The 26,062-nt window shown below is 36.3% G+C and overlaps 5 protein-coding genes across 5 annotated transcripts; 2 read left to right on the forward strand and 3 right to left on the reverse strand.

The window, feature by feature from the left end:
• Nucleotides 1-1,555: 1,555 nt before the first annotated feature.
• On the reverse strand, nucleotides 1,556-7,194 carry LOC110910477 (tetraspanin-20). Its single transcript, XM_022155124.2, has 6 exons — nucleotides 6,723-7,194; nucleotides 5,500-5,599; nucleotides 5,150-5,230; nucleotides 4,951-5,055; nucleotides 3,384-3,581; nucleotides 1,556-1,931 (listed from the first exon to the last, which is right to left on the reverse strand). Exons 1-6 carry the CDS (start codon nucleotides 7,055-7,057, stop codon nucleotides 1,893-1,895), a joined length of 858 nt encoding a protein of 285 aa, XP_022010816.1. The 5' UTR covers nucleotides 7,058-7,194; the 3' UTR covers nucleotides 1,556-1,892.
• Nucleotides 7,195-8,612: 1,418 nt separating this feature from the next.
• On the forward strand, nucleotides 8,613-11,482 carry LOC110910476 (polyubiquitin-B). Its single transcript, XM_022155123.2, has 2 exons — nucleotides 8,613-8,877; nucleotides 10,213-11,482. The coding sequence occupies exons 1-2, from the start codon at nucleotides 8,712-8,714 to the stop codon at nucleotides 11,340-11,342; spliced, it is 1,296 nt and encodes a 431-aa protein (XP_022010815.1). The 5' UTR covers nucleotides 8,613-8,711; the 3' UTR covers nucleotides 11,343-11,482.
• A 1,706-nt stretch (nucleotides 11,483-13,188) lies between these two features.
• LOC110910475 (chaperonin CPN60-2, mitochondrial) lies at nucleotides 13,189-18,551 on the forward strand. The gene is made up of 18 exons (XM_022155122.2): nucleotides 13,189-13,369; nucleotides 13,464-13,488; nucleotides 13,586-13,696; nucleotides 14,660-14,819; nucleotides 14,909-15,084; nucleotides 15,199-15,294; nucleotides 15,370-15,474; nucleotides 15,568-15,654; nucleotides 15,739-15,828; nucleotides 15,891-15,971; nucleotides 16,060-16,128; nucleotides 16,224-16,301; nucleotides 16,637-16,732; nucleotides 16,833-16,932; nucleotides 17,009-17,112; nucleotides 17,218-17,323; nucleotides 18,038-18,116; nucleotides 18,198-18,551. The coding sequence occupies exons 1-18, from the start codon at nucleotides 13,332-13,334 to the stop codon at nucleotides 18,295-18,297; spliced, it is 1,701 nt and encodes a 566-aa protein (XP_022010814.1). The 5' UTR covers nucleotides 13,189-13,331; the 3' UTR covers nucleotides 18,298-18,551.
• Nucleotides 18,552-20,171: 1,620 nt separating this feature from the next.
• Nucleotides 20,172-23,442, reverse strand: LOC118487359 (laccase-7-like). The gene is made up of 2 exons (XM_035984145.1): nucleotides 22,525-23,442; nucleotides 20,172-20,338 (listed from the first exon to the last, which is right to left on the reverse strand). The coding sequence occupies exons 1-2, from the start codon at nucleotides 22,949-22,951 to the stop codon at nucleotides 20,250-20,252; spliced, it is 516 nt and encodes a 171-aa protein (XP_035840038.1). The 5' UTR covers nucleotides 22,952-23,442; the 3' UTR covers nucleotides 20,172-20,249.
• On the reverse strand, nucleotides 23,228-25,600 carry LOC118487416. Its single transcript, XM_035984249.1, has 3 exons — nucleotides 25,111-25,600; nucleotides 24,145-24,782; nucleotides 23,228-23,299 (listed from the first exon to the last, which is right to left on the reverse strand). The coding sequence occupies exons 1-3, from the start codon at nucleotides 25,598-25,600 to the stop codon at nucleotides 23,228-23,230; spliced, it is 1,200 nt and encodes a 399-aa protein (XP_035840142.1).
• Nucleotides 25,601-26,062: the final 462 nt, after the last annotated feature.

Raw genomic sequence — 26,062 nt, forward strand, 5'->3', positions numbered from 1 at the left:
AATCCCCACTTCCATGTGGAGTTACATCTTTCACTGACAAAATCACAAAAAAGCTTTAAAAATGCCACCAACAAACAAACAAACACAAGGACAGACACAGTAAAGCTAAAGATTCTTCCATAAAGTGTGTAATGATGATTGCAAGAATCACAAGATATCCCTGGCTGGCTTCTATCTACATGTTACTGGGTGGGGTAGTAGGACATTTCATAGACATGAACCATTTTCATCTATGGATATAAATGGGTCTGGTTGGTTTGACCCGTAAACACTTTTTTTGTTGGTTGCAACAACAATATGTTGCAGTGGTTAAGGTTGAGTGATGCATTCAAAAGTTATGAACGAGAGTAATGAACACTTACTAGAATGTGTTAGACAAAATACATTACTTAAGATTAGATACAATATATATATATATATATATATATATAGGTAAAGAGTAAAGAGTACTGTACAAATAGCCTTATCGTACATTACGTACGCTACAATCTCAGCCGTCAGATCATCTTCCCGCATAGTAAAATCGCATGTTTTTTTTATAACGTTTTCGCATGTGATAATTTTTGATGAATTCGCATGTTGTTTTTTTGTACCAATTTCGCATGTGATAATTTTGATGAAATAGCATGTTGTTTTTTTTTATAACAATTTCGCATGTGATAATTTTTGATGAATTCGCATGTTGTTTTTTTTACCAATTTCGCATGTGATAATTTTGATGAAATATCATGTTGTTTTTTTGTAAAAATTTCGCATGTGGTAATTTTGATGAAATCGCATGTTAAAAAAACAACATGCGAAATTGTTACAAAAAAAACATGCGAATTCAATGCGGGAAGATGATCGGACGGCTGAGATTGTAGCGTACGTAATGTACGATAAGGGCATTTGTACGTTAACCTAACCCTATATATATATATATATATGTTGGTTATGATTTGTTATGTAGGCAAGTAAGATTTATTGTAGTTATTCTTATTAGGGAACCAAACGTTCAACGAACATTTTGTGAACCGTTTGGCGGGATGTTCGTTCATTTATTAAACAAATGAACACGAACAAGAAATTTTGTTCGTTTAGTTACATGAAGAACCTGAACAGAGGTCGCATTCGTTCATTTATGTTCGTGAACATTCGGTAACATGTTCGTTTATGTGTCCGTTTGTGCACACTTGTTTGTGTTTGTTTCCATTTGTGTTCATGAACATTAGTTTGTGTCCGTCAACGCTCGTTTTCGTCTGTTACCTAAAATTAACAAACACACACAAACGAACACCAACACGTTTATTACCTTAACAAACGAACACAAACATAAAATCTCGTTCCGTTCATGAACACGTATATGTCTTAACAAACAAACACGGACAAGATTTTGTTCGTGTTCGTTCGGTTCATTTGCAGCCCTAACTCTTATCATAACTATAATTATGATCAAGACTAAATTCCCTTTGTAATTATAGCATCGTATAAAATGGTTAATAATACACAATATCTTTATGGGGCTTATATCATACTAGTCAAAAAACATGTGCGAAAAAAGAATACCAAAAGTCCACACTACAATGAAGTTTCTTTTATAAAATTCAATCAATCGCTTCAAAAATGTAAGCAATACAATAGCACAAAGCACACACACAAAGGTTCTACACTATGTTAATGTGAACTGGTAACAAGCATACAACACAATGCATATACATCCAAGGTTCATCACCACGCAATGTACATCTACGAATGCTTATGGTACAAGTGTGAAGATGTCAAACTCAAGCTGCAGGTGACGCCTGAAATACACACGGCTCGCATTTCAATCTATACTAAGAATCGCACAAACATGATACAAAAATAAACACGGTGCCTTTAGCAGAACTCGCGATCAAATTCCGACTCCCTGCTTATGCACTTTGATTTGATTGACTGCCACCCAATCCATACTGCAACAGGAACAAAATGAAAAGAATGTTAATGGTTGCATGGATAAACTACAAATGAAACAAAATGAAATGTCTTAACAAATTAATTTAATCTGCAAATTTCACATGTATAAAACTCCATGCGGGGCACATGACTAAATGTAATCGTGGATCGTTGCATCTATAGTTATGTAGTTAATGCGGTAAAAAATCGGTCAAGGACTCATATTTGAGATATAGGTTATCGCGGTGGGATATCAGTAATTTTAATATCATGCTAAATTTATATATATATAGCAATTTAACACTAACAATTCAGTATACTCTCCTAACATAGTAACATTAACAAATTAACCTTTTGCAACTTGCAAAACACTAACAATTAACAATCAAGACTTAAAACACTAATAGCATTATAGCAGCAATAAGAAGAATGACGAATGGTGGAACTAAGAAGAAAGGTACTGATATCGGGAATATTGGTGATATATCGGTCAATATCGCCGATAACATCAGTACCAATATTCTGACCGATATTTGACACCGATATTTTACATGGGGCCCGATAACCCATATTGACCCAAACCTGTTTTGACCTGTGACCCAATCCACTCGACCCACACATTTTGCCGCCTCTAATTATTATCTAAGCAGTTAAAGCGGTAAAATAGCGGATAGCGGTCAAGGTCCGCTATACGATATATAGGTTATAGCGGTGGTATAGCGGTGATATAGCGGTAATTTTTATACCATGCATAATTTATGTACTTTTATAAATATATATAAATATGTCTTTGAAAAATATTAATAGTAATATCAAAATTCATAGTTTTATCCTTCCAATTGAAAGATTTAGCTTTGATTCGGATTATGAACAAGCTTCATGATGAAGAAGTGCTTCCAGCGACCTCAAACCAGTGTGCGCTCCAGAACATTGGTCATCGTACATCATTAATTTAGGTTTAATTGGTCGTATCTAGGTTTGATAAAACATTTGGGCCTTTTATTGTTATGGGTTTAATTAATAAAAGTGGGCTTTACATTAAATTTGGGCTGACCGCTAAAATCGGTCCAGTAGGCGCTATACAGGTCTTCAAATAGCGGCCAAATAGCGGGCTATAGCGCCGCTAATAGCGGTTCCGCTATAACCAACCGCTATTTGGACCGCTACAAGCCCAGGTGTCCGCTAACCGCTATAGCACCGCTATAGCGCCGCTATTAACTGCATAGATTATTATACTCGCCTTTTCAAAATGCTATATCTCTGTTAAATACTTTCAACAAATGAAAACTTACCATCCATAATTGGTGACCAACATGACACCATTAGAGAGAGCCACAATTTATTCCAGCAGTGTGGAAAATATATAAACAATAATGATATAGAAAAAAAGAAAACACAAAGGGAGAAACTATAGTCTGCATGGATTTTATAAATAAAACAGACCGTGTATAATAAAATCAGGAAAATACCTTTTCTCTCATCCGTGTGCTCCAGATATCAGAATGAAAAAATTTTCCATCGCCGCTAGTTGACCCTGATGCTTGAGTTGAATTTAGCAGGGGTTCCCATGCTCTCCCTCTTCCAGTACCTTCCTCGATATCATCGTCATCCTTCTTTGGTGAAGGTATCATCATTCTCAACACTACAGCAAGAAGGAGAGATAGAACCTGAAAAACAGAACAGCCATCATACAAAGATATCATGACAATGATCTTGAAAATTGTGGTAGATCACGAATATGTGACATATCACGTTACTTCATAGGTTTGGCATTAACTAAACAAAGTGTGTTTAGGTATACAAGCCTATACAAGATACATCATCAAGTTACATGTTGAAACTGTATTGTATTGATACAATGTACAAACAATTACACAAGCTTTGGTATCCTGATAAAACCGAACACAAAAAACGTACAACACATCTAGAACAAAGTAGAAAACAGAACACCAAAACTATTTAGTATTACAATAGTTTATGGTTACAACACTAAATGTATAAGATATTTCAACTGAAAGTGTTCTAAAAGCAGAGTTAACTGGTTGAATGACCGGCTAATATTTAATTGCGTAAGCTGACAATCAAGCAAAAGGATAATGAATTCAATCAAATATACAAACTATTTTTTGTCTCTAGACTCTAGATCATCTATGCAAGAACCGCATACCAGTTTTCGTTCCGCATACAGCGATCCATGTGACTATGATGTGGGAAATAGGAGTTATATTTTTGGTAATGCCTTAATTCAATATATTACTTTCCTAAAATACTAGTCGGCAAAGTAGTCTACTAAGAGAAAATGGGAAAGGTTCCCTCTTATTAAGAACATTTGATTGACAAAAACAAGTTGAGGAAAATTAACTACTTCCTTTTGCTTCAATAATTAGCTTTTAATGGAGCAATGGGGAAAACTCTTAAGACTAAAGGGTATGGGGGCCGGCTTAGGCCCGGCGCCGGTCCCCCACACCGCCCCCCTCATGCCCGGCTCGTCCCAACCGGCTCCCACACGACGCATACGACGGGCCTCTCTTCTCTCTCCTCACACACACACAGCTATACATACAATACATACATACATACATACATACATACATACATACATACATACATACATACATACATACATACATACATACATACATACATATATATAAAGGGGTTCATCCCCCACCCCCCTAGGTCCATCCCCTTCAAGCCCCGCTTACGTGGTGGTGACGTGGCGGCCCATCCCCTTGGGGATGAGCCTCTCCATACCCTCCAGTCTAAGCTAGGGCTAATGCCTATGCGGCCACTGAAGTGGCGTGAAACAAGAATTTCGATAACACTTTTGATGTGTTTTCCTTTTAACTTTCAGACTGGATTATTTGGTAGCCTTGAAAGTATAACTTGCAATGATGAACCAAATGCATTAAGAAAGCATAGTTGTATCATAAAGACACTAAGAAAAACATGGTAACAAAGTAGCAACTAATATGAATGTATTTAAGCAGTGTATAAAGTTATCCCTTTAATACAAAATCCGAAAGAACAACTTACCTGAATTACAATTATAGTAATGCCGACCCATTTACAAATCTCAACATTGTCTTCAATGAATTCCCGAATACTATCAATGCTTCCAGTTGGGTCCTCTGGTAGATCCTAAAAATCATCAAATGTCGTTACTTTGGTGAAAAATCTTAAAAACAACACAAATATACATTTTTGTACTAATCATAGTGACAGTGTAACACACCTTTTCCCAACGATGATCAAGTACAATGAACCCGACCAAAGCCACCTCAAGCAGAATCAAAACTATTTTCAGTATGGTGTACTGCCAAATTTTCACGCTAAGGAAGTAACTAAGAAATTTGAATCAACTGAATGAGTAAAAGCATGACATAAACAACCTATTGATCATCACTTAATTCTGCCTGTATTATGAGTACTATTCACATACATTGATACCAATTTTACTGAAAATCAGACATATGGTGAACATACAGAGATCATCACCCTCCTTGACTATGTACGGACATCACACAGACCATTGCAAATGTTTACAAACATAATTGAGACAAGCGAAAGAAATAAAAAGGATACGAAACAAAGGCAACATCCATGGATAGCTTCAGCTGCAATATGACCAATGCAAGAGATGCAACACAGAACGACGCCTAATCCCATAAATGCATATATAAACCTGCAACAAAGCATCCTTTTAACACTTTTTCTATCATAACCCTTCACAATATTAAACATCAATCCCCCAAATACCTGTTATAAAGCCAGAAATCAAAGTCACACAACTCAATCAAAATCAATCCTATTAAAGTTAAACACCAATTGTTCACGCATCAACCTCCAATATTTTAACTTCTAGGTTTTTAACTAGAAACACATAAATGTAATCGTAAGTCGTAACGGATTACTAACAGCCTACAAAATGAAACTGAAGATCTATGCAGTTAATATCGGTGGGATATCGGTTATTGACCCTTTACAAAATATTGGTGTCATATATCGGTTCCGATATTATCGATTTATCGGCGGTATTGACCGATATTTGACCATTATTGACCGTTATTGCGGATGCCTTGGTTGATGTGGACTCGGAGGAAGGTTTCATGGCTTACGATTAGAGCATGTTTCAAATATTGGCACTTTTGAGTTTTGACTTTCGATATTACTATTTAATATTATACATGTTTTACGTTTTATATATGCATATATATAATAATATAAGTACTGCATGATATTAAAATTACCGATACCCCCGGTGGTAACCTATATCTAAATTATCGGCCGTTGACCGATTATTGATTTTAGACGGCATTAACTGCATAGCTGAAGATTAAACCTGCAAGAGAACATCCAATCGATAACCTATTCTATCACAAAACTAAACAACAATCCCGCAACCACCTGTTAAACTAACCAAAAATCAAATTCACAGAACTCAATCAACTTCAATCCTATTGAAATTACACACGAATTGTTCAAGCATCAACCTCCAATTTTTTAATTTCTAGGTTTTTAATTCAAAACACATAAAAGAAACCGTAACAGATTACTAACATCCTGCAAAATGAAACTGAAGATTAAACCTGCAACAGAACATCCTATTAAATACTTTTTCTATCATAATCCACCACAAAATTAACCAGAAATCAAATTCACATTTCACACAACTCAATTAAAATCAATCCTAATAAATTTACACACAAATTGTTCACAATTCACGCATCAACCTCCAATTTTTCAAATTCCTGGATAAATTATCCAAAACAAACATAACAAAATGAAGATTATAATTTATAGTTTACCAAGGAGCAGGAACAGAATCAGATTCAAGCAGTAATCCGCCATAGATACCGGTAACCGTACCGGCATCAAAATTCAATCTCATCACTTCATCCGAAACCCTAACGACGTCAAAAACGGAGAAACCGGAACTAAACGAATCCGGCGACGGAGCCGGAGCCAAATCCGAGGGTGGCGGGGACGGTGGCGGTGGCGACGGAGGAACCGGCAAGTGTTTTTCCCACTGATTCAGCATATATGCAGAGTAAACGATGATTGAGATGCCGATGAATGTTTGGGAGAAAATTAGGAATTTGAGGATGAATGCGATGAATGTATGGCAACAATTAGTCCTCATTTTGCAGAGAATTGTTCAACGAGTTGGTTGAATTTGCAGAGAATTTGTGAGAATTTTGGTCCAATGAAACCCTAGGTTCAGATTTGTTGCGGTTTTGTTCGTTTTGGTTGTTTTTGAAAAAAATAGGAATTAGGTAAGTGTATGAACATTCGAGAAAAATATACGTTTAGATGATCGTATGGTATTGATTTGGGACCTACACCACATGGAGGTAGCTCAATGTGCCCCTTGGCCTTTGCCCTTTCTTTGGCTAAAGGAGTTGTTTCGTTTTTAACTTTTGAGGCTCTTGACAATTTAGATATCTTTCTGGTTTAACGCTTAATGGTTCAGATTATTTGTTTTGTGAGCAGATGTCTGAATGATTCAGACGCTCGTCTCTGAATAGTGAAACATTATAATAAGAGACACTCGTCTCTGAATAGTGAAACATTACAATAAGTCTGAATGGTTAATACCTCCTATCTAAATTGATCAGACATTTGTCTCTGAACAGTTAAGCATTATACTGACTTTTAATGGTTAATATCTATTACTGGTTCAGACTTACCAATTCAGAAGTTGACAAACAACCCTTAACTTTTTAAAACTCTTTTTCATGTATAGAGTATAAAGTAGTAATATCACCTGTATGTCGTAGGTGATGCAAACATCAAATGAATTCATCCAAACGTTACATGATGCGGTAATTATATGAAAATTTGTGTTTTGACGTATCCAATTTAATTTGCTATAACCTATAAAAGGACTGTGATTGGATCAAAATGAAAAGTACTACTTTATACTCTATCCTTGGATGAGCATCCTCATTGGATGTTGACGTTACGCTGAAGTGGAGGGGCATCCTCTAAGGACTTGCATCCTCCCACACCGAGTAGCCTAATTAGATGACAAGACTACACATGATGCAATCAGTCCTCAATAATCATCTCCAATATAAAGTGATGATACAAATAACTAAATTAGCAGTCCCTAAGCCTAGTGATAAAGTGATGTATTTTTGTAACCTAATGGTTCTGAGTAATAATAGATGTGGTGGTTTTAAACAATGTTGCAGAAATCGGCCTAGGCGGCCGATTAATCAGCGCCTAGGCGCTATTCGGTGGGTTACTGCCTAAATTTATGTTAATCGGTCAAAAAATCGGTTATGGTCAAAATCGGTCAAAGTCGGTGAAAATCAGACTAATCGGTCTCATGGTTTTTGACCCAATAAACCCAAATTTTGAAGACTAGCCCATGATTTAAAGCCCAAAATTTAATTTTAACCTATTTTAACATTTAAGTTTAGGTATTTTAACATTTAATCCCTCTATCTTTCACTAGTTTACATATGGTTTCTAAACTTTTAAATTTATTAATAAAAAGTATAAAGTTATCTATATATATATAAAATTTGTAAAATTATACTTAAAAAGCCCAATCCGATTAATCCCCTATTAATCCCGATTAACGCCGCTTTCACACCCCACTTTTTTTGGCGGTCCGGTAGAGCCCACAATCGCCGCCACGTGTTGAGTAAAGGCCACAACCCGACCCCACAACCCGACCCCACAACCCCTCTGGTAACTGGTACAGCATAGATTACCCCTCTCTCCCTCTCTATCGTCTACTCACCACTCTCGTTTCACTGAAATATCATCGGAAAACCAGTGAAAGAATGGCGGATAAAGGCAAAATAAAGACTGACAGTTCTTCGGCACGGAAACGGAACGGCGACGATAAGTCTGGTAAACGGAAAACCACCACCAGTGACCTGGAATTTATCGACGATGTTTCTAAAATCGAGGAGAGCGGCTCTAGCGAGGAGGATGACGAGATAAACAGTACGTATTCTTCCGATCATTGTCATTGTTTGAATATCTGCTGCACTTGTTGTTCTAGGGTTAACACGTGCATGATTATTAGATTTTTAGGTCTAGTTTGATGTGTTTTTGCTTCTGCTGCTTTGATTAGTAGTTGGTTTTTAAAATTTACTTCAATCTTCGTGTTTCATTGTCTATTTTTTGACAAATTCTGTGAAATTGTTCGGTTTTGTCTGTTTGGATAATTGGATCAAGCTCTTGGTAGATGGTTTCTTATTAGAATGATTTCATGCTTCTCAGTTGTTGTGTTCCATACATTGCAAGATACGTGTTTGATGATAAGTAAATTGATTGATAATCGGTGCGGTTATCGATTAATCAGTTATGCCACATATTGAAACCGAAATCAAACCGTAACTTTTGGCTAATCGGCTAATATTGCTTAAATGAACCATCCGTTAATTGTTTGGTTTGGTTAATTCAGTTATTTGCACTAATTGTAACGTTATTTTACTAACTTCGTGAAAATAACGTTAAAAGCTGAGGACAGTTAATCATGCATCATGTGATGGCGTTGATAGCTGAAAGACAAAAGGGTACATACACTAATCGGTCTTTGTCCTGATTGCTTAGTGTTATGCAAAACTACTATCGAGCCGGGGGTCTCACTGGCTATGCAGTTATAGCGGTCCAAAATCGAATAGCGGTCAAGGTCTGCTATATGATATATAGGTTATAGCGGTGGTATAGCGATACTTTTTATACCATGCATAATTTATGTGTGTATATATATATATATAAATATATCTTTGAAAAATATTAATAGTAATATCAGAATTCATAGTAATATCATTCCATTATCAAAAACCTGTTGCAAATCTAACATAATTTAAGAATTAACACAATCAAACACCTACCTGTGTTATTGTGTTGCCTTATTATACTGCGTTACTGCTATAACCGCTATATAGGTTTCCAAATAGTGGCCAAATAGCGGTATTTAGCGCCGCTAATAGCGGAACCTCTATAGGCCACCGCTACTGGGACCGCTACACACTCTGAGGTCCGCTAACCGCTATAGCACCGCTATTGACTGCTTAGCTCACCGGAAGCAGTCTCTATTTTCCGACGGAGTAAAGGTAAGGCTGTCTACATCTTACCCTCCCCAGACCCTACCTTTGCTTTGCTCATGGTGGGATTTACTGAGTACGATGATGATGATGAGTTATTTGCATATGCATATAAATATATGCTAAATGTTGTGATGAAATCTATGTTAGTTTTGAACTCAATAAGCAATTGCTTGACTTCAGATGCATATATAATGCAAACATATCTTTTGTTTTTCATTTTAAGGTATATTAGTGAAGACCGCAACCGGTAAGACTTTTTCTCTTGAAGTCAAAGACTCAGACACAATCGGCAATGTGAAAGTCAAGATCCAGGCTAAAGAACATATCCCCTTTGACCAGCAGGAACTGGTTTTGTACGAGATGGTTCTTAATAACATGGAAACCCTTGCTAACCTGTGCATCGAGAAGGATTCAACTCTCACTCTTATGTCCAAGTTATCTGCATTCATACACATAAGCATTACAACTCTCCATGGTAAGCCCATTATCCATTCTCTCAAAGTCAGACCCTCGGACACAATCAGTTATGTGAAAGACAAGGTGTGTCGTTCTGAAGACGTTCTGATCTTCAATGAAAATGCCCTTGAAGATAGCGGTACGCTTGCTGACTTCCACATCTTCAATGGGTCCACCCTCAAACTCATTCGTAAATCATCAGGATTCATGGAAATATTTGTGGAAACTTTAAAGGGAAATACCATCTCTTTGTCAGTTGAACCCACATACACCATAGCCAATGTAAAGTCGAAGATCGAGGATGAGGAATGTATTCCTGTTGATGAGCAGGCGTTGGTCTTCAACCAAATGGTTCTCGATGACAGTGGTACCCTTTTCGACTTCCACATCAAGAATAACTCGACCCTCAGAGTTATGCGCAAGTCAAAGGGATCTGTGAAGAAAACCATTCAAATATTCATCAAGACTCCTACTGGAGAAACGCTTGCACAGGAAGTCAACTCCTCGGATACCATCGCAAACATAAAAGCCAAAATCCAGAATAAGGTATGCATCCCCTGTGACGAACAGGCGTTGATTTTCGATGATGTTGTTCTCGACAACATCAGTACGCTTGCTGAGTTTCGTATCTTCAAGGAATCCATGCTCACGCTCATGCGTATATCAAGGGGATTTATGCGCTTATTCATCAAGACCTTGACTGGAAAGACCATTACTCTTGAAGTGAAACCTTCAGCCACCATCCGAGATGTGAAATCCAAGATCTGTGATACGGAAGGTATTCCCGTATACCAGCAGCGCCTCGTCTTTAAGGGAAACGAGTTGGATGATGGCCCTACTCTCTCCGACTACAATATCCACAATGATGCAACCGTTGCTCTTATTTTAAGATTATGAGCCTAGATTAGACCAGCATATCTTATGATCTCTTATTATACTAACATATGACGCATTATGTCTTTTGATGTGGTTATGATACTAACAGATGATGCATTATGTCTTTTGATGTGGTTATGAGATGATGCATTATGTCTTTTGATGTGGTTTTTTTTTATTTTTTTATTTTTTTTTATTTTTTTTAACAGTGTTAAAAAAGCTACATCAAGGGCTGTAAACGAACCGAACGAACACGAACAAGACCTTGTTCGTGTTCGTTTGTTAAGAAACATATGTGTTCGCGAACCGTTCACGAACACTTATCGAACCAGATTTTATGTTCGTGTTCGTTTGTTAAGGAAATGAACTTGTTCGTGTTCGTTTGTGTTTGTTTGTTAATTTTAGGCAACGAACGTTGAAGAACACAAATGAGCATAAACTAATGTTCATGAACACAAATGGAAACAAACGAACACAAACAATCGTTTATTAACAGAATATATAATACACCGGCATTTATTAGATATTTAATTTGTTGGAATTTTGAAGTATTTAAATAAATATAAAAACTAAAAACATTAATGAAGTATCGAACACAAACGAACACGTTATCGAACGTTCACGAACATAAACAAACGAACACGACCTCTGTTCATGTTTGTTTATTTAACTAAACAAACGAAATTCTTGTTCGTGTTCGTTTGTTTAATAAACGAACGAACACAAACGAACTTCTCGCCGAACGGTTCACGAACTGTTCGCCGAACGTTTGGTTCGTTTGTAGCCCTAGATGTGATAAAAGAAGAAATGATTGGTATCCTTAAAAGTTAAATTGTTAAAACGAATCAGGAATATGGTAAAATTACTTCAAAAAAAAACTTATTCCATATGTAAAATAATGATCGGGTTTAACAAATTTTAGGTTGATAAATTAAAATTGTATACGACCACTTAAAGGGTGAAGGTTTAAGTGATATTATTTAAAAGCCGCACTTTAATACTTAGAGGTAGAAAATATGTGAGTTGCTATTCTAAAAAATTCTAAAAAAATGAAATGTTATGTTATTTTGAATAGTTGTGATATATATTTGAATCAAGACTATTAATGATAATACATGAACTAAAGCATCAAATTTGGCGTTCAGTAGTAATATCTATGGTAACAGAGAAGGTTTGATGAAAAGGTACATCTAGTCTACTAATAATTAACGACTTGTTATTTTCAAAAGGACATCAAAGAGTGGATTACCACACGAATCAAACGTGACAATTTTGGAAACCTATATTATTAAATCCCATTCAAGAGAACGTAATGCATTACACACGTTTTGTCGGTTTTTACAGTATCATTGAGTGTAGAAATCGCAAGCTTAACCTTGCTTTGATATCAACACCAGCAGAGAGATGGTATGCAAAAACACACTTTTCATATGCCGATTGAGAAGTCAGCGATTTCTGTATTACTTTGTATTTCTACTCCACATGCACTAGTAGATGATGTTTAATGTCAAGGCCGCTACCAAGAGCCACAACCCCCTTATGAAACATAAACAAAAACCACCCCCTTGCATTCATGTAACATGTTGGGCCCAAATCGGTTCTAGACGAAACCAGTTAGACACATGGAAAGCGCAAACCTATGCCAATCCCCCGCAGCCGGGCCCAAACCGATTTAGGCCAAACCGGTTTGTGTGTGACAGTGGGTCAGGTGAGGAACCGGTTCTTCGATTCAAGACTTGTTTTTTTAACTTTTTTACACCTCTAGTTGAGGCCAAGATTTGTAACCGGACCGGCCCAATAGTGTTTGACCCGTCGGATCCTTAAACAAACCAACCGGTGACTTAAAAGCTAGAAGCTTCGGGTTTCCACAAAACCCTAAACCCTAAATCGAATCTGAATTTCTTCTCGATCCTTCTTTTTCACCATTATAATACTCTCTCTGCAGTCTCCACTCTCAACCCATTTCACCCACCACACTTCCTCCATTCAATTCTCTGATTAACCGCCGTCATGTATCGTCTCGCTGCCAATATCGCCACCAAATCACGGTCAGTTTCCTAACAACATTCCGTTAATCGTCAATTCGTCAATTAAGTTATAATCTGAACTTATTTTGCTGTTGTTTGTTGATTGATTGTTCAGGATCGCAAGAAACAGTGCTCAGCAGGTAGATAACTGGATAATTGTGTTGTTGTTTATGTGATTTTAGTGTGTGTGTGAGAGATTGGTTAATGATTGTGAATCTGGTGTGGTTTGTGGTTCAGATTCGGAACTATGCTGCTAAAGATATTAGATTTGGAGTGGATGCTAGGGCTTTGATGCTTAGAGGTGTTGAAGAGCTTGCTGATGCTGTTAAAGTTACTATGGGTCCTAAGGTTGTTTCTTTTTTAACTTTTTTTTTTTTATTTATTTTTTGTTTTTGATTGTTGAAAGTTGTACTTTTTATTGGTTGAAGTTATTGATTCTTGAAGGAATACTGGAATAGATCATTAGAAGTTTAGTTATTGACTTACTGCTGTTTTGTGTGAGTATATGATTGCAACATTTTGAATATTCTTTGCATATTTTGATGTGAAATTATGAATGATGTTGCAATTATCATGATCTTGGTGTTTGGATAAATGAATTAATCTTTTTATTTTTTATGTTTTTTTTTAGATTTACTTAGGACTTTTTATACAACTCCTAATTGCAGAACTAAAGCCAAACACTAGTTTTGATAACCCCTAGATATATCACATATTCACATCATAGTTGTCAATAGCGGCTATAGCGATCGCTATAGCGCACTATGTAGCGAAGCGACCAAGTGTCGCTATTTGGGTCATAGCGACCAATAGCGTGATTAGCACAGTTAGTTTTTTTTGATGTAAATAACAATTAGATATAGCTATAAAATAGCTGGATTTATAGGATTTTGTTAAATATACATGTAAAATAGCATATAGATATAGCTATAAATCGCTATATATAAAATAGCGGTCGCTATTGTCGCTATTCGCTATGTAGCATATAGGTCCCTTGTCGCTATTTGTCGCTATTCGCTATTAACAACTATGATTCACATTAAAGTTGCACTTCCAAACTCCTTCATGGTGTGTCATTTGCTGGGATATGAATAATGTGGTACAAGTAGATTTGTAGTTTGTGTACTCTAATATAATTTCGTTACAAACACTTTAGAAGATTACAGTTTTATTCTACGCCACTACCTTATATTTTTTTTTTAATATTTATAATAATAGGATAGGAATAATGTGTTTTCTTTTCCGTCAATTTGTTATTTGTTTTGATGAAATCTATAGACACTAGCTAATATTTGTAGTCGACTTTTAAAGGGACGTAACGTGGTCATAGAGCAAAGCTATGGAGCTCCTAAAGTGACAAAGGACGGTGTCACCGTGGCGAAAAGCATCGAGTTTAAAGACAGGGTGAAGAACGTTGGTGCTAGTCTTGTGAAGCAGGTTGCTAATGCCACCAACGATGTTGCTGGTGATGGTGAGTTTTACTTTTCATCTATTTCTTTTACTTTAAAGTTAAATCTTTACTTTAAAGCTGACCGCTGATATGATTCGTTATGTTTTTAGGTACCACTTGTGCAACAGTTCTCACGCGTGCAATTTATTCAGAAGGCTGTAAGTCAGTTGCAGCGGGAATGAACGCCATGGATCTTAGACGTGGGATCACCATGGCCGTTGATTCAGTTGTCACAAACTTGAAGAGTAGAGCTAGGATGATCAGTACATCTGAAGAAATTGCACAGGTTTGTTTATTTATTTATTTACTTTTTAATGGCTCTGAAAACTAATTTTATCGAACAATTTAATATAAGTCATCTTTTTAACTATGTGTCGTTTTGGCTCTTTGATATTAACAGGTTGGTACGATATCAGCAAACGGAGAACGAGAAATCGGGGAGCTTATTGCCAAGGCTATGGAAAAAGTTGGCAAAGAGGGTGTTATTACCATATCTGTAAGTGAATTACAGTTATTTCTGTTATTAGTTAAAACGATATAAGCCGTTGACTTACAGTTCTTTCTGTTGCAGGATGGTAAAACACTTTACAATGAATTGGAAGTGGTCGAAGGAATGAAGTTGGATAGAGGTTATATATCGCCTTACTTCGTCACCAACACAAAGAACCAAAAATGCGTACGCATTAAAACTTTATTAAATCGTCAATAAAAAAAACTCTTTAAAAGTTGAAACACTTTTCTGATGGCTTTTTTTTTTTTATTTCTACAGGAATTAGATGATCCTTTGATTTTAATACACGAGAAAAAAATCTCTAGCTTAAATGCCATTGTTAAAGTTCTAGAGCTTGCTTTGAAGGTAATAACTTTACGCGATTGCAGATAATAAATACTTGTTCGTAATCCTTGGAACATCTTTTTTACTTTTTTTTTTGCATTTCAGAATCAAAGATCGCTTCTGATCGTAGCTGAAGATATCGAAAGCGAGGCCTTAGCCACCCTCATTCTTAACAAACTTCGTGCTGGTATCAAGGTATCATCTCTAACTATATCAAATTACTTTGTGTTGAATTATTAAAACATATTTTTTTCTAGGTTTGTGCGATCAAAGCCCCGGGATTTGGAGAAAACCGAAAGTCAAACTTGCATGACCTTGCAACGCTTACCGGAGGAGAGGTGAACATTTTAAACCTAACCTTGATCCTTGTATAGTTGTATTTTGATGTATAAATAATAATAATCTCCGTTGGCAAATATGTTTTAGGTCATCACCGAAGAACTTGGCATGAACCTTGAGAAAATGTCTCCAGAAATGCTAGGGACTTGCAAAAGGGTAAATTGAATTTTCTATTTCCACCACTACCCTTACTATCAAATGGAGTATGTGATTTGCATATGCTAATTTTTTTAAACGTTTTATGTAATTAGGTTACAATATCAAAAGATGATACGGTTATTCTTGATGGGGCTGGTGACAAGAAAGCCATTGAAGAAAGATGTGAACAGGTTTGTATCCCAACCCAAAGTTATATATATATATATAGAGAGAGAGAGAGTATATCGTACATTACAGCTTAATGTACTTCACGTATGACAACGTGCGTGATTTGTTCTATAACATGTGTGATTAATGTTTTCAATATGCGTGATTATTGTGTTTCAACATGCGTGATTTTGGATTTTTGAGTTATAATGTGCGTGATTTTAAAATGAACGTGCGTAATTATCTGTCGTACGTGATCTACGTTAAGCCGTAATGTACGTTAACCTTCCTATATATATGTGTGTGTGTGTGTGTGTGTGTGTGTGTATGCCTAACATGTACTTTGTTTTTATTACAGATTAGATCATCAATCGAATTAAGCACTTCTGACTATGATAAGGAGAAGCTTCAAGAGAGATTAGCAAAGCTTTCTGGTGGTGTTGCTGTTTTGAAGGTTTGAATTTGATTTAATATACTTATATACATATATTTGATCATGACATCGACGACTTTATCGTATTATAAAAATGGAAAACACGTCATGAATTGATCAGATTGGAGGAGCTAGTGAAGCTGAAGTCGGTGAAAAGAAGGATAGAGTTACCGATGCTTTGAATGCCACAAAGGCTGCTGTTGAGGAAGGAATCGTACCAGGTAACTTAAATTATTCCAGCTTAAATGTAAACGGGTAATTTTTTTTTTCCAATTTAAAACTTATATATATGTTTAGGTGGAGGTGTGGCTCTTCTATATGCTTCAAAGGAGCTTGACAATCTTCAGACAGCCAATTTTGATCAGAAGATTGGTGTTCAAATCATTCAAAATGCTCTCAAGGTATGTTTTCATGCTTTATTATGAATCGCCTATTGTTCTAATCATGTCATATGCGAAGGTATTGTTTGCTGACTGTAAATTTTTATTACGCTTTCCTATCTGAAGGCACCAGTGCACACAATTGCCAGCAATGCTGGAGTCGAAGGTGCTGTTATCGTTGGAAAGCTTTTGGAGCAAGATAACCCCGACCTCGGTTATGATGCCGCTAAAGGTCTCTCTCTCTCTCTCTCTCTCTCTCTCTCTCTCTCTCACACACACACACGTAGACATGGTCGATACGTTATTTAGGGGTGCAAACGAGCCGAGCAGCTCGCGAGCTACTCAAGATCGGCTCGATAAAAAGCTCGAACGAGCCGAGCCTTATCGAGCTCGAGCCCGAGCCCAAGCTTCAAATTAGGATCGATTAGATATTGAGCTCGAGCTCGAGCCTTGTATGTGTAGCTCGTTTAGGCTCGACGAGCCTTATCGAGCGAGCTCGAGCCCGAGCCCAAGCTTTAAATTAGGATCGATTAGATATTGAGCTCGAGCTCGAGCCTTGTATGTGTAGCTCGTTTAGGCTCGACGAGCCTTATCGAGCTTAGTATACTTTAGGGCTTAAACTATGTATTACTTTTTGAATGATCTAGATGTTCTTTTTTTAATTGAGTTCTCAAACCATCGAGCCGAGCTCGAGCTGAGCCTTGGCTCATTAATAGCCAAAAACGAGCTCGAGTCGAGCTTTAGCTTGTTTTAACTCGCGCCATAGATGCTTAGATCGAGATTCTGAGCCGAGCTCGAGTTTTAAGTGTTACTAATGAGCCGAGCTCGAGCCCAAAATCCAATGCTCGAATCAAGCTGAGCTCGAGCTCGAGCTTCAGAAAGTTGTAACGAGCCTAGCTCGATTAAGGTATTATGTTGATGCTTACTGTTATTATATTGCAAACAGGTCAATACGTAGACATGGTCAAGGAAGGAATCATCGATCCCCTTAAAGTTATCAGGACCGCATTGACAGACGCCGCAAGGTAATTTTACCTTTACGCCCCTTGTATAAATCGTACTCTTTTCACATGCAAAAACTGACTTTGTTTCCTTACTGTTTTTAGTGTGTCATCTTTATTAACCACAACCGAAGCCGTGATTGTTGAACTACCGAAAGAAGAGAAGGAATCACCAGCAATGCCACCAGGCATGGGCGACTACTAAAGGCGATAATAATAACTCGTTCCATTTTTCTATATATTATGAGAATTTTCAAACTGTACAACGGATCGTAATAGTACTTTTGATAGTTGTTGGTCGACTGGTTTGAGCTTTTAGGGTTTTCTTTCGCTTCTCACGGATGGACAATCGTCGTGTAATTTAGAGGGGTTGGGTTTTGACTTGAAATTTCGCTATTGGAGTACGGAGTCGCATTGTTTGGTAATAAACTTGATGCTATATAAATTGGTTCATGTTAACTTTCTTGATTGTGTGGGGCGAGATAGGATTTCTAAGTCGAGCAAAATGTTGAGGCCGGGCTTGCCATTGTGTTCGGGTTTTTTAATTCGGTTTCAGGTTATTCGGTGACCTAAATAAGATTTTGGTTAATCACTTTTGGGTTTATTTGAGTTGGGGTATACGGTTTTAAAACCAAGTTGGAAAGCATATTTTATAATTTTAACTTAACATGATTCTATTTAATAAAAAAACACAATGTCAAATAACGTGATTACATAGTAGCCTAGATTATGTATATATCGGGATACCCGATTGGACCATATTTTTTAACCCAATTACCGACTCCAAGTGCTACTTTTGAGTTACGGGTTCTATCTTGTTCGGGTTTTTGTTTGGGTTAGACTATCCACTATCACAACCCAACCCAACCAAATCTTTCAATAAAATACTAATTTCTCTCTTTTCCACCTACACAACTCAACCCAATCCAATTTTTCATCCACATTCACAACCCAACCTAAACTAATATTTTATTATATAAATATGATTTATAATTATTGTTTAAATCATGAAAATTGAGAAAAGCAATTAAATATTGTAAAGTTAGGTTGCAAACTTTGGTTGGTGAAACAACCCGGTCGTTCACCATGGTGAATTTTTTATTAAAAAAAGTGCTCAAATTTTTTGTCCTATTATTCATGTGGTAACCGTTTGTGAAAATTGTTCACCATAGTATATAGTCTTAATTGGCTTGGTTTTTCGGGTTACTTTTAAAAACCCACATCTACCGCATAGCCTTCAAAATAGACATTTTCCTGACTTGTCTAAACAATAAACATTTTTATAAAATAAGTCACATGAATTAAAATAGAAGCAAGCATGGAATTCATTATGATTATACATGACTATTATTTTTTTTTTTTGACTACCCACATTTACCTGGTGCAATTTGAAATTCCACTTGATTTGTTTTTTCGTGTTTTTGGTCATTTTGGTCATTCGTATTGATAATGTATATAACTGTTGGTTCTTGAAAACATGTGGTATTCTTGAGCTTAATTTGGTTTCTGCTTTTTCGAGCGTTATTTTGGATGTATTTTGTCTTTTTAAAGCTAGATGGGCAAGTAAATCGGTACTTTCAGACCTATGAAATAAATTGATTCTCCTAGATTAGTTTTACAAGCTTGTTAGGGTGGAGGGGGTGGTTTACCCGAAACCCACATCTAACTCCTTCCTCATCCGAGTTCCCCACTTTGGAAAATATACCTGATCCAAGTACTCCCGGAGAGTTGCGGTGGTGTACCCTTGGTACGTGGGTTTGTGTGAAAGTACTCAGAACCACCCGAGTAAAACACCCCACCACCCTTATAATTTTTTTTCGAATTTTTCTATTATTTTTCTATTATTTTTTGGATTTTTTTTTATAATTTTTCGGATTTTTTTAGAATTTTTTTGATTTTTTATCATGCCCAAATCCATTTTAACAAAAACCCATTTTGACCTAAACCCGTTTTAACCCATTTCTTAATAAACCCATCCTAACCCAAACCCATACCCATTACCCAAACCTACCCAACCCACCCATTTTGCCACCCCTGCAAATCATACTTGCATGTATATGCTACAATTCCTCTTGTTAATTAACATTTGAACTATGCTTGTCTCAACGTTTCCTTCTAGCATTGAGGAAAGTCTGCTGGTGGTGGCGGCAACATTGACTACGGTGTACCGCCGTTCTCCACCGAGAATGCCATACCCAAACCCCATGGCAAATGCACTTCCAAATGACAGTGAAAGAACCACCCACCTGAAATATACATTTTTCAATAAATTGTAAAGTTGATAAAACATTGAAGGAAATTCATCAATTTGACTTGTCAAAATTCAAGTAAACATTGACTTTTTAGTTTTTAATTTTTTAACTAATATAGACCGAATAGACAACTTAGATGCTAACACGTGAATTGTTTGCTACAGAGCGCACAATATGGCTACCACATTGACGGGTTAGGATCAAATACAAAAGATAAAATAAATAAGAAGGGTAAGAAGGATTCTAGTCCATTGATCTTAGATTTGGAGGGTTGAGATTAGTTGTAGGGAAAAGAAAATAATAGAAGGGTATAAATGAAATCCTATATTTATGGATTTTCTCCCTCCACATGCAAGTCACATGCCAATTCCCTCGTCGATTTAAAACGTCCATAACTTTTTCATACGACACTTTTTTTAAAAAAAAAATCACCATAATAACGAGCGTTTTTTTATCTTTAATATGAGTACCATATTATCATATAAAAATAAAATAAAAAATTTCATTTTTACTGGGTTTTTTTGCATTGTGTTAAAGGTTCAGGTCATTGTGTCTTTTAACTGGGTTTTGGTCAGTAGAGTTTCTATACATTGTGTTATTATCAAAACCTATAACACAATGTTAATTTGGGTTCTATCCATTGTGTTTTTATAAGAACCTATAACACAATAAATGACACAATGAAGATGGTGTTATATCTGTGTTTTCTATAAATTGTGTTATTAGTTCAGATCATTGTGTTTAATATGTTATTCATTGTGTTATAATATGTTGTCCATTGTGTTTTAATAATTTGTTCAATTTTTTTATTATCTTTGTTCATTGTGTTTTAGTTTGTTGTGTATTGTGTTTTTAGTTTGTTTTCCATTGTGTCTTCATCTGATCTCCATTGTGTCTTTTATCTATTGTCATTAATTGTGTCTTATCTGTTGTCATCAATTGTGTTTTTATTTAGTCTGATACTTATTGTGTTATATGTTATCGCCATTGTGTTATACGTTATGGTCATTGTGTTTTAGTATGTTGTCCATTGTATCTTTATCTGTTGTCATTGATTGTGTTTTTTATCTACTTTACATTGTGTTTTACATCATGTCCATTGTGTTATTATCAAAACCTATAACACAATGTTAATTTGGGTTCTATCCATTGCGGTTTTATAAGAACCTATAACACAATATATGACACAATGAAGATGGTGTTATATCTGGGTTTTCTATAAATTGTGTTATTAGTTCAGGTCATTGTGTTTAATATGTTATTTATTGTGTTTTAATATGTTGTCCATTGTATTTTAATAATTTGTTCAATTTTTTTATTATCTTTGTTCATTGTGTTTTAGTTTGTTGTGTATTGTGTTTTTAGTTTGTTTTCCATTGTGTCTTCATCTGCTCTCCATTGTGTCTTTTATCTGCTGTCATTAATTGTGTCTTTTATCTGTTGTCATCAGTTGTGTTTTTATTTAGTCTGATACTTATTGTATTATATGTTATCGCCATTGTGTTATACGTTATGGTCATTGTGCTTTACTATGTTGTCCATTGTGTCTTTATTTGTTGTCATTGATTGTGTTTTTGATCTACTTTACATTGTGTTTTACATCATGTCCATTGTGTAATATGCAACTGAGTATTTTTAATTTTTGTTTGAAAAATATAACAATATGGTACTCATATTAAAGATAAAAAAACGCTCGATTTTATGGTATAATTTTTTTAAAAAAACAAATGATGTATAAAAAAGTTACGGACGTTTAAAAATTGGGGAGGAAATAACATGTGACTTGCATGTGCATATTCTCTTTCCTCTTGTAGACAAAATTACCTTTTTTATTTAATTCCTCTTATGACACTTGTCACTCTTTGGTGGCTTCTTACCCTTCTTATTTTTAAATACTTTGTATTATAACTCAACCCCCACATTGACAACTTGAAAACGTACCATTTGAAATCTTTGGGTGTAATAGGTTGGCAAAAAAAAAACTAATTCTCAAGTGGTACGTTTTTACGTTATCTAAGTGGCCGACATATGGTGCACTCGGAGCCCAAAGATATCCACAAACCACAATGTTCTCAACCGTATATTCACTCAATGTTCATATGTGAAAACCAAAAAAAAAAAAAAATCAATGTTTGTTTTGTCAACTTTGACCAATCAAATTATTACGATGATGAATTTACCTGGATTATTTGCTCTGAATCTAATGACAGCCCATCCGCCAACAGGGACTCCAAGCGTGTTTCGTTCTTGTGGGTTAACCAAATTAAAACTACTAGTGGCTGTCGCAGCATCATAGTTCCCGAACCCTTGAGCCAACACATAGAAGTTGAACCCATGCAGATGCATGGGGTGATTTTCAATACCGATCAAGGCTGTGTTCTGAAGCACTATTTGAACCGTTGAATTAAACCTTAATCTCTTAAGACTTGTTAATTTGAGTGCGGTTAGATTGGTTAAAAATCTATGGGCCGTTGGTGTATCGTTGAAAGCGGGTAGGTCAGGAAGTATTGGCGTTGTTTGGGTCATGTTCGGGTAAGCAAGGATCGTGGTGGTGATGTTGGTATTGAGTATAGGAAGTACCGCACTGACGTATGGATGCGCCGCCATGTAATATAATCCTGGTGACTGGTTTACGTCATCGTCATTGGTCCCGGTCAAACCACCGATGTTCAAATAACCACAAACTAGTCACCAGGATTACATTACATGGAGCGGACCTCGCTTTATACACCCGGATGCTGTGGTGGTGGCTGGTTGCGTCGGCTGGCGGTGTTTTGGGAACCATTGGTTTGAAGTGTCTTCACTCTTTAGGTGTTGATGTCTATGGAGAGAGACCATATTAGCATCATAGAACAAAGGGTTAATTTGAATTATTATGTTTCTTTACAGAAGCTTAGATAGATGACTAATATTATCTCTTGGGAGATAACCAGATGTATCTTGATAGTATTTATGCTTTCAAAATGTACATTTTAAAAATATAATGACATTTTGCAACGAAAGTTGTAGAATATGCAATTAAATGAGTAATTAGCAAACATATGCTGATGCAACCAAGACAAGAGCAGCTAAAGCAAAAGGAGACTTCATGATTGGTAAGTGAAGTGAAGATTGATGGTGAATGAGTTAAGGTGGTAAGTGTTGTGATTTATATATATATATATATAATATATAACAAGCCCAAAGGATGATGCCACTTCAATTCATTTATTAACCGAAAGAATATGCATGTGGCATACATACCTCATGCACAAATTAAGAATATGCATGTGGCATACATACCGGAGTATGGGACTATTGACAAATCAAAAAGCAATCTCCCCAAGTAATCATCCCTATTAGACTACAAGGTATGGTGATGGACCATCCTTGGAGGATGATCGCCACGTAGGCGCCACGTCACATTTCTCCGTAAGATGGTCCATCCTCCAAAACTAAAGGGCATGATAGGATGGTCCTAGTCACAGTCCTCCACCACTTTTTATGTTTTTTTTTATTTTTTTTAGTATTCTATTTTTTTTTAACATTTAACAAATATACTAACAAAATATTTTCATTAATATTAAACCCACACTACATAAACATAAAAAAAACATAAACTTAAAAAAAAAACCAAAGACTTAATAAAAATAAACATAGAGTTAAATAATTTGATGTTTTTTCATGATGTCGTGTTGTAATTTTTTCAACATCGAACGTTTCGGCTCGGGTTCGTCCTCGACATTCATCGTCATTATTTCCCATTCCTTGAGCCGAATTTTTTCATCGAAATTTCGGATTTTCTCATTCGCCAATCGGACCTTCTCGCGTAACTTTTGTTCCAATGCACGACTTTTTTCTTCGACGCCCCGCTCCTTCGCCTTCGTCTTTTGGGCCGTGACGTCGTTGTACATTTTTAGGTGTTCCATAAACTCAACCATGTTCGGGTCCACCTTTTCCTTTTCTTTTCCCTTGGCCCGCTCCTTCTTTGTTTTGTCTCGGCCCGTTGGACGCTCCGGTTCACGTACGTTGTACTCGTCTTCGTCATAGTCGGCGTCATCATTTAAGTTTATGTGACACCTCGCGTCCGATCCACCGGCGCTAAAACTACCCGTTTCCGATGTTTTTTGGCGTTTCGCCATCGCCACCTCGTTGGGAATAGGCCTATATTTTGGTTCGTCTTTTACAACCATCCACGCGCGAACGTGAGGAAAGTTGGTACCATTCTTGTCCTTATACTTTTCCAACGCCATTTTGAACACATCCTCGTCGTTCCACCCGCTACGACGGTCACTTGTATATAATTTATTATATTCCTCGCAAAACCTATTGATGGACGAGTTCATTTTCCGCCACTTTGAGGAAACCGAGTCGAGATCTCGATACGGGCCTTGGTCCATCAAGGCGAGAAATTTGGCCAATACCTTGGACCAAAACCCCTCACCCGATTGGTTATTACCTATAAAAAACAAACAAAATATATAAAGTGTTAACATAATAATAGACAAAAAAAAACTTTAACAAAAATAAATTAAAACTTTAACAAATAACCTACTGTTAACAAAAAAAAATAAACTTTAAAACTAATAAACATAAAAACCCACTGTTAACAAAAAAAAAAAATAAACTTTAAAAATAAACCTAAAAACCAACTGTTAACAAAAAAAAAAAATAAACTTTTAAAAAATAACAACCTGTCGGCTAAGAAAAAAAAATAAAACTTTTAAAAATTTAAACTTTAAAAAATGTAAACTTTAAAAAATGTAAACTTTAAAAAAATTACGAACCTTTTGTCGGGTTGTCAGAAGTGCCAATGAAAGCCTTGGCTAAGGCTTCTTCTTCGATTGGTGTCCACTTAGTCGCCTTCGGTTTCGACGGTTGATCACCCACCACTTGCTTGCCTTTGTTTCGTTTTCCTTTCCCTTTAGGCGGTTGGGTTTCGGGAACAATCTCCACATCGTCTTCGGGTTCGGATTGGGTCGGGATCGGTTGAGGTTGAACGGGTGGTGTGGGGATCGGTTGAGGTTGAACGGGTGGGAAGTTCCAAGCACCCCGCATCATCATTTGTTGAAGGGCTTGATTTTGGGAGATTTGAGCGAATTGGTTTGGCGAGTGTTGGAATGAAGCAAACGTGTTCGATGAATATTGCGAGAATTGGTTCGGTTCTAGCGTCGGATAATATCCCGGAACCGAGAAAACATTAGGTTGGGTCGGATTGTTGGGAGTATTCGGGTTGTTCGGAGTGTTCGGTTTGTCCGGGTTGTTGAACGGATCCATGAAAAAGTGTAAAAAGATTTATAGTGGAAGAAGGTTTATAAAAATTATGTGAGATGTAAGATTAAATATTATTATGTTTAATATTTAATCTATAGCCATCTTAATCATTTACATTATAGAGATCAAAATATATTAGAACCTATAATTAATTAGTTGGTAATTGTTGATGGACCATATTACCCTTAGTAACTAATTAGGTTTCCTCCTGGGTGCTTATATAAGGAGAGTTATGTGGAGGTTTAAGGGTTACTCAGTTTCACAATTCACACCCCATAAGCCATAACATCATCACGAAACCTCCTCTCCTAAACCGATACCCTTTTCGGTTTCTAAGTCACCATCATCAGTCAGCACCCTAAGGAGGAACCGAATCAAGATGACAGGCATGTCGAACTCTCTCACAGGATTCTCCTCTGCACTATCTGCTGTGACAGGTATGATTTATTTGTTTTCCTTCATGCA

Source organism: Helianthus annuus, chromosome 15 (genome assembly GCF_002127325.2).
Source record: "Helianthus annuus cultivar XRQ/B chromosome 15, HanXRQr2.0-SUNRISE, whole genome shotgun sequence".
Classification (NCBI taxonomy): Eukaryota; Viridiplantae; Streptophyta; class Magnoliopsida; order Asterales; family Asteraceae; genus Helianthus; species Helianthus annuus.

Bases quoted from the DNA above. Each gene is read 5' to 3' on its own strand.
- LOC110910477 (XM_022155124.2), bottom strand. From the start codon at position 7,057: ATGAGGACTAATTGTTGCCATACATTCATCGCATTCATCCTCAAATTC. The intron at 5,231-5,499 runs GTATCCTTTTTA...AAAATTTGGCAG, and splicing joins ATGGATGTTGCCTTTGTTTC to TACACCATACTGAAAATAGT. The intron at 3,582-4,950 runs GTAAGTTGTTCT...TCTGTTTTTCAG, and splicing joins TTACTATAATTGTAATTCAG to GTTCTATCTCTCCTTCTTGC.
- LOC110910476 (XM_022155123.2), top strand. From the start codon at position 8,712: ATGGCGGATAAAGGCAAAATAAAGACTGACAGTTCTTCGGCACGGAAA. The intron at 8,878-10,212 runs GTACGTATTCTT...TTTCATTTTAAG, and splicing joins GGAGGATGACGAGATAAACA to GTATATTAGTGAAGACCGCA.
- LOC110910475 (XM_022155122.2), top strand. From the start codon at position 13,332: ATGTATCGTCTCGCTGCCAATATCGCCACCAAATCACG. The intron at 15,972-16,059 runs GTGAACATTTTA...AATATGTTTTAG, and splicing joins CAACGCTTACCGGAGGAGAG to GTCATCACCGAAGAACTTGG. The intron at 18,117-18,197 runs GTAATTTTACCT...TACTGTTTTTAG, and splicing joins GCATTGACAGACGCCGCAAG to TGTGTCATCTTTATTAACCA.
- LOC118487359 (XM_035984145.1), bottom strand. From the start codon at position 22,951: ATGGCGGCGCATCCATACGTCAGTGCGGTACTTCCTATACTCAATACC. The intron at 20,339-22,524 runs GTAAATTCATCA...TGTATATTTCAG, and splicing joins ATTCAGAGCAAATAATCCAG to GTGGGTGGTTCTTTCACTGT.
- LOC118487416 (XM_035984249.1), bottom strand. From the start codon at position 25,600: ATGGATCCGTTCAACAACCCGGACAAACCGAACACTCCGAACAACCCG. The intron at 24,783-25,110 runs GTTCGTAATTTT...TGTTTTTTATAG, and splicing joins TTCTGACAACCCGACAAAAG to GTAATAACCAATCGGGTGAG. The intron at 23,300-24,144 runs GTCCGATTGGCG...ACATTTTGAAAG, and splicing joins AACAAAAGTTACGCGAGAAG to CATAAATACTATCAAGATAC.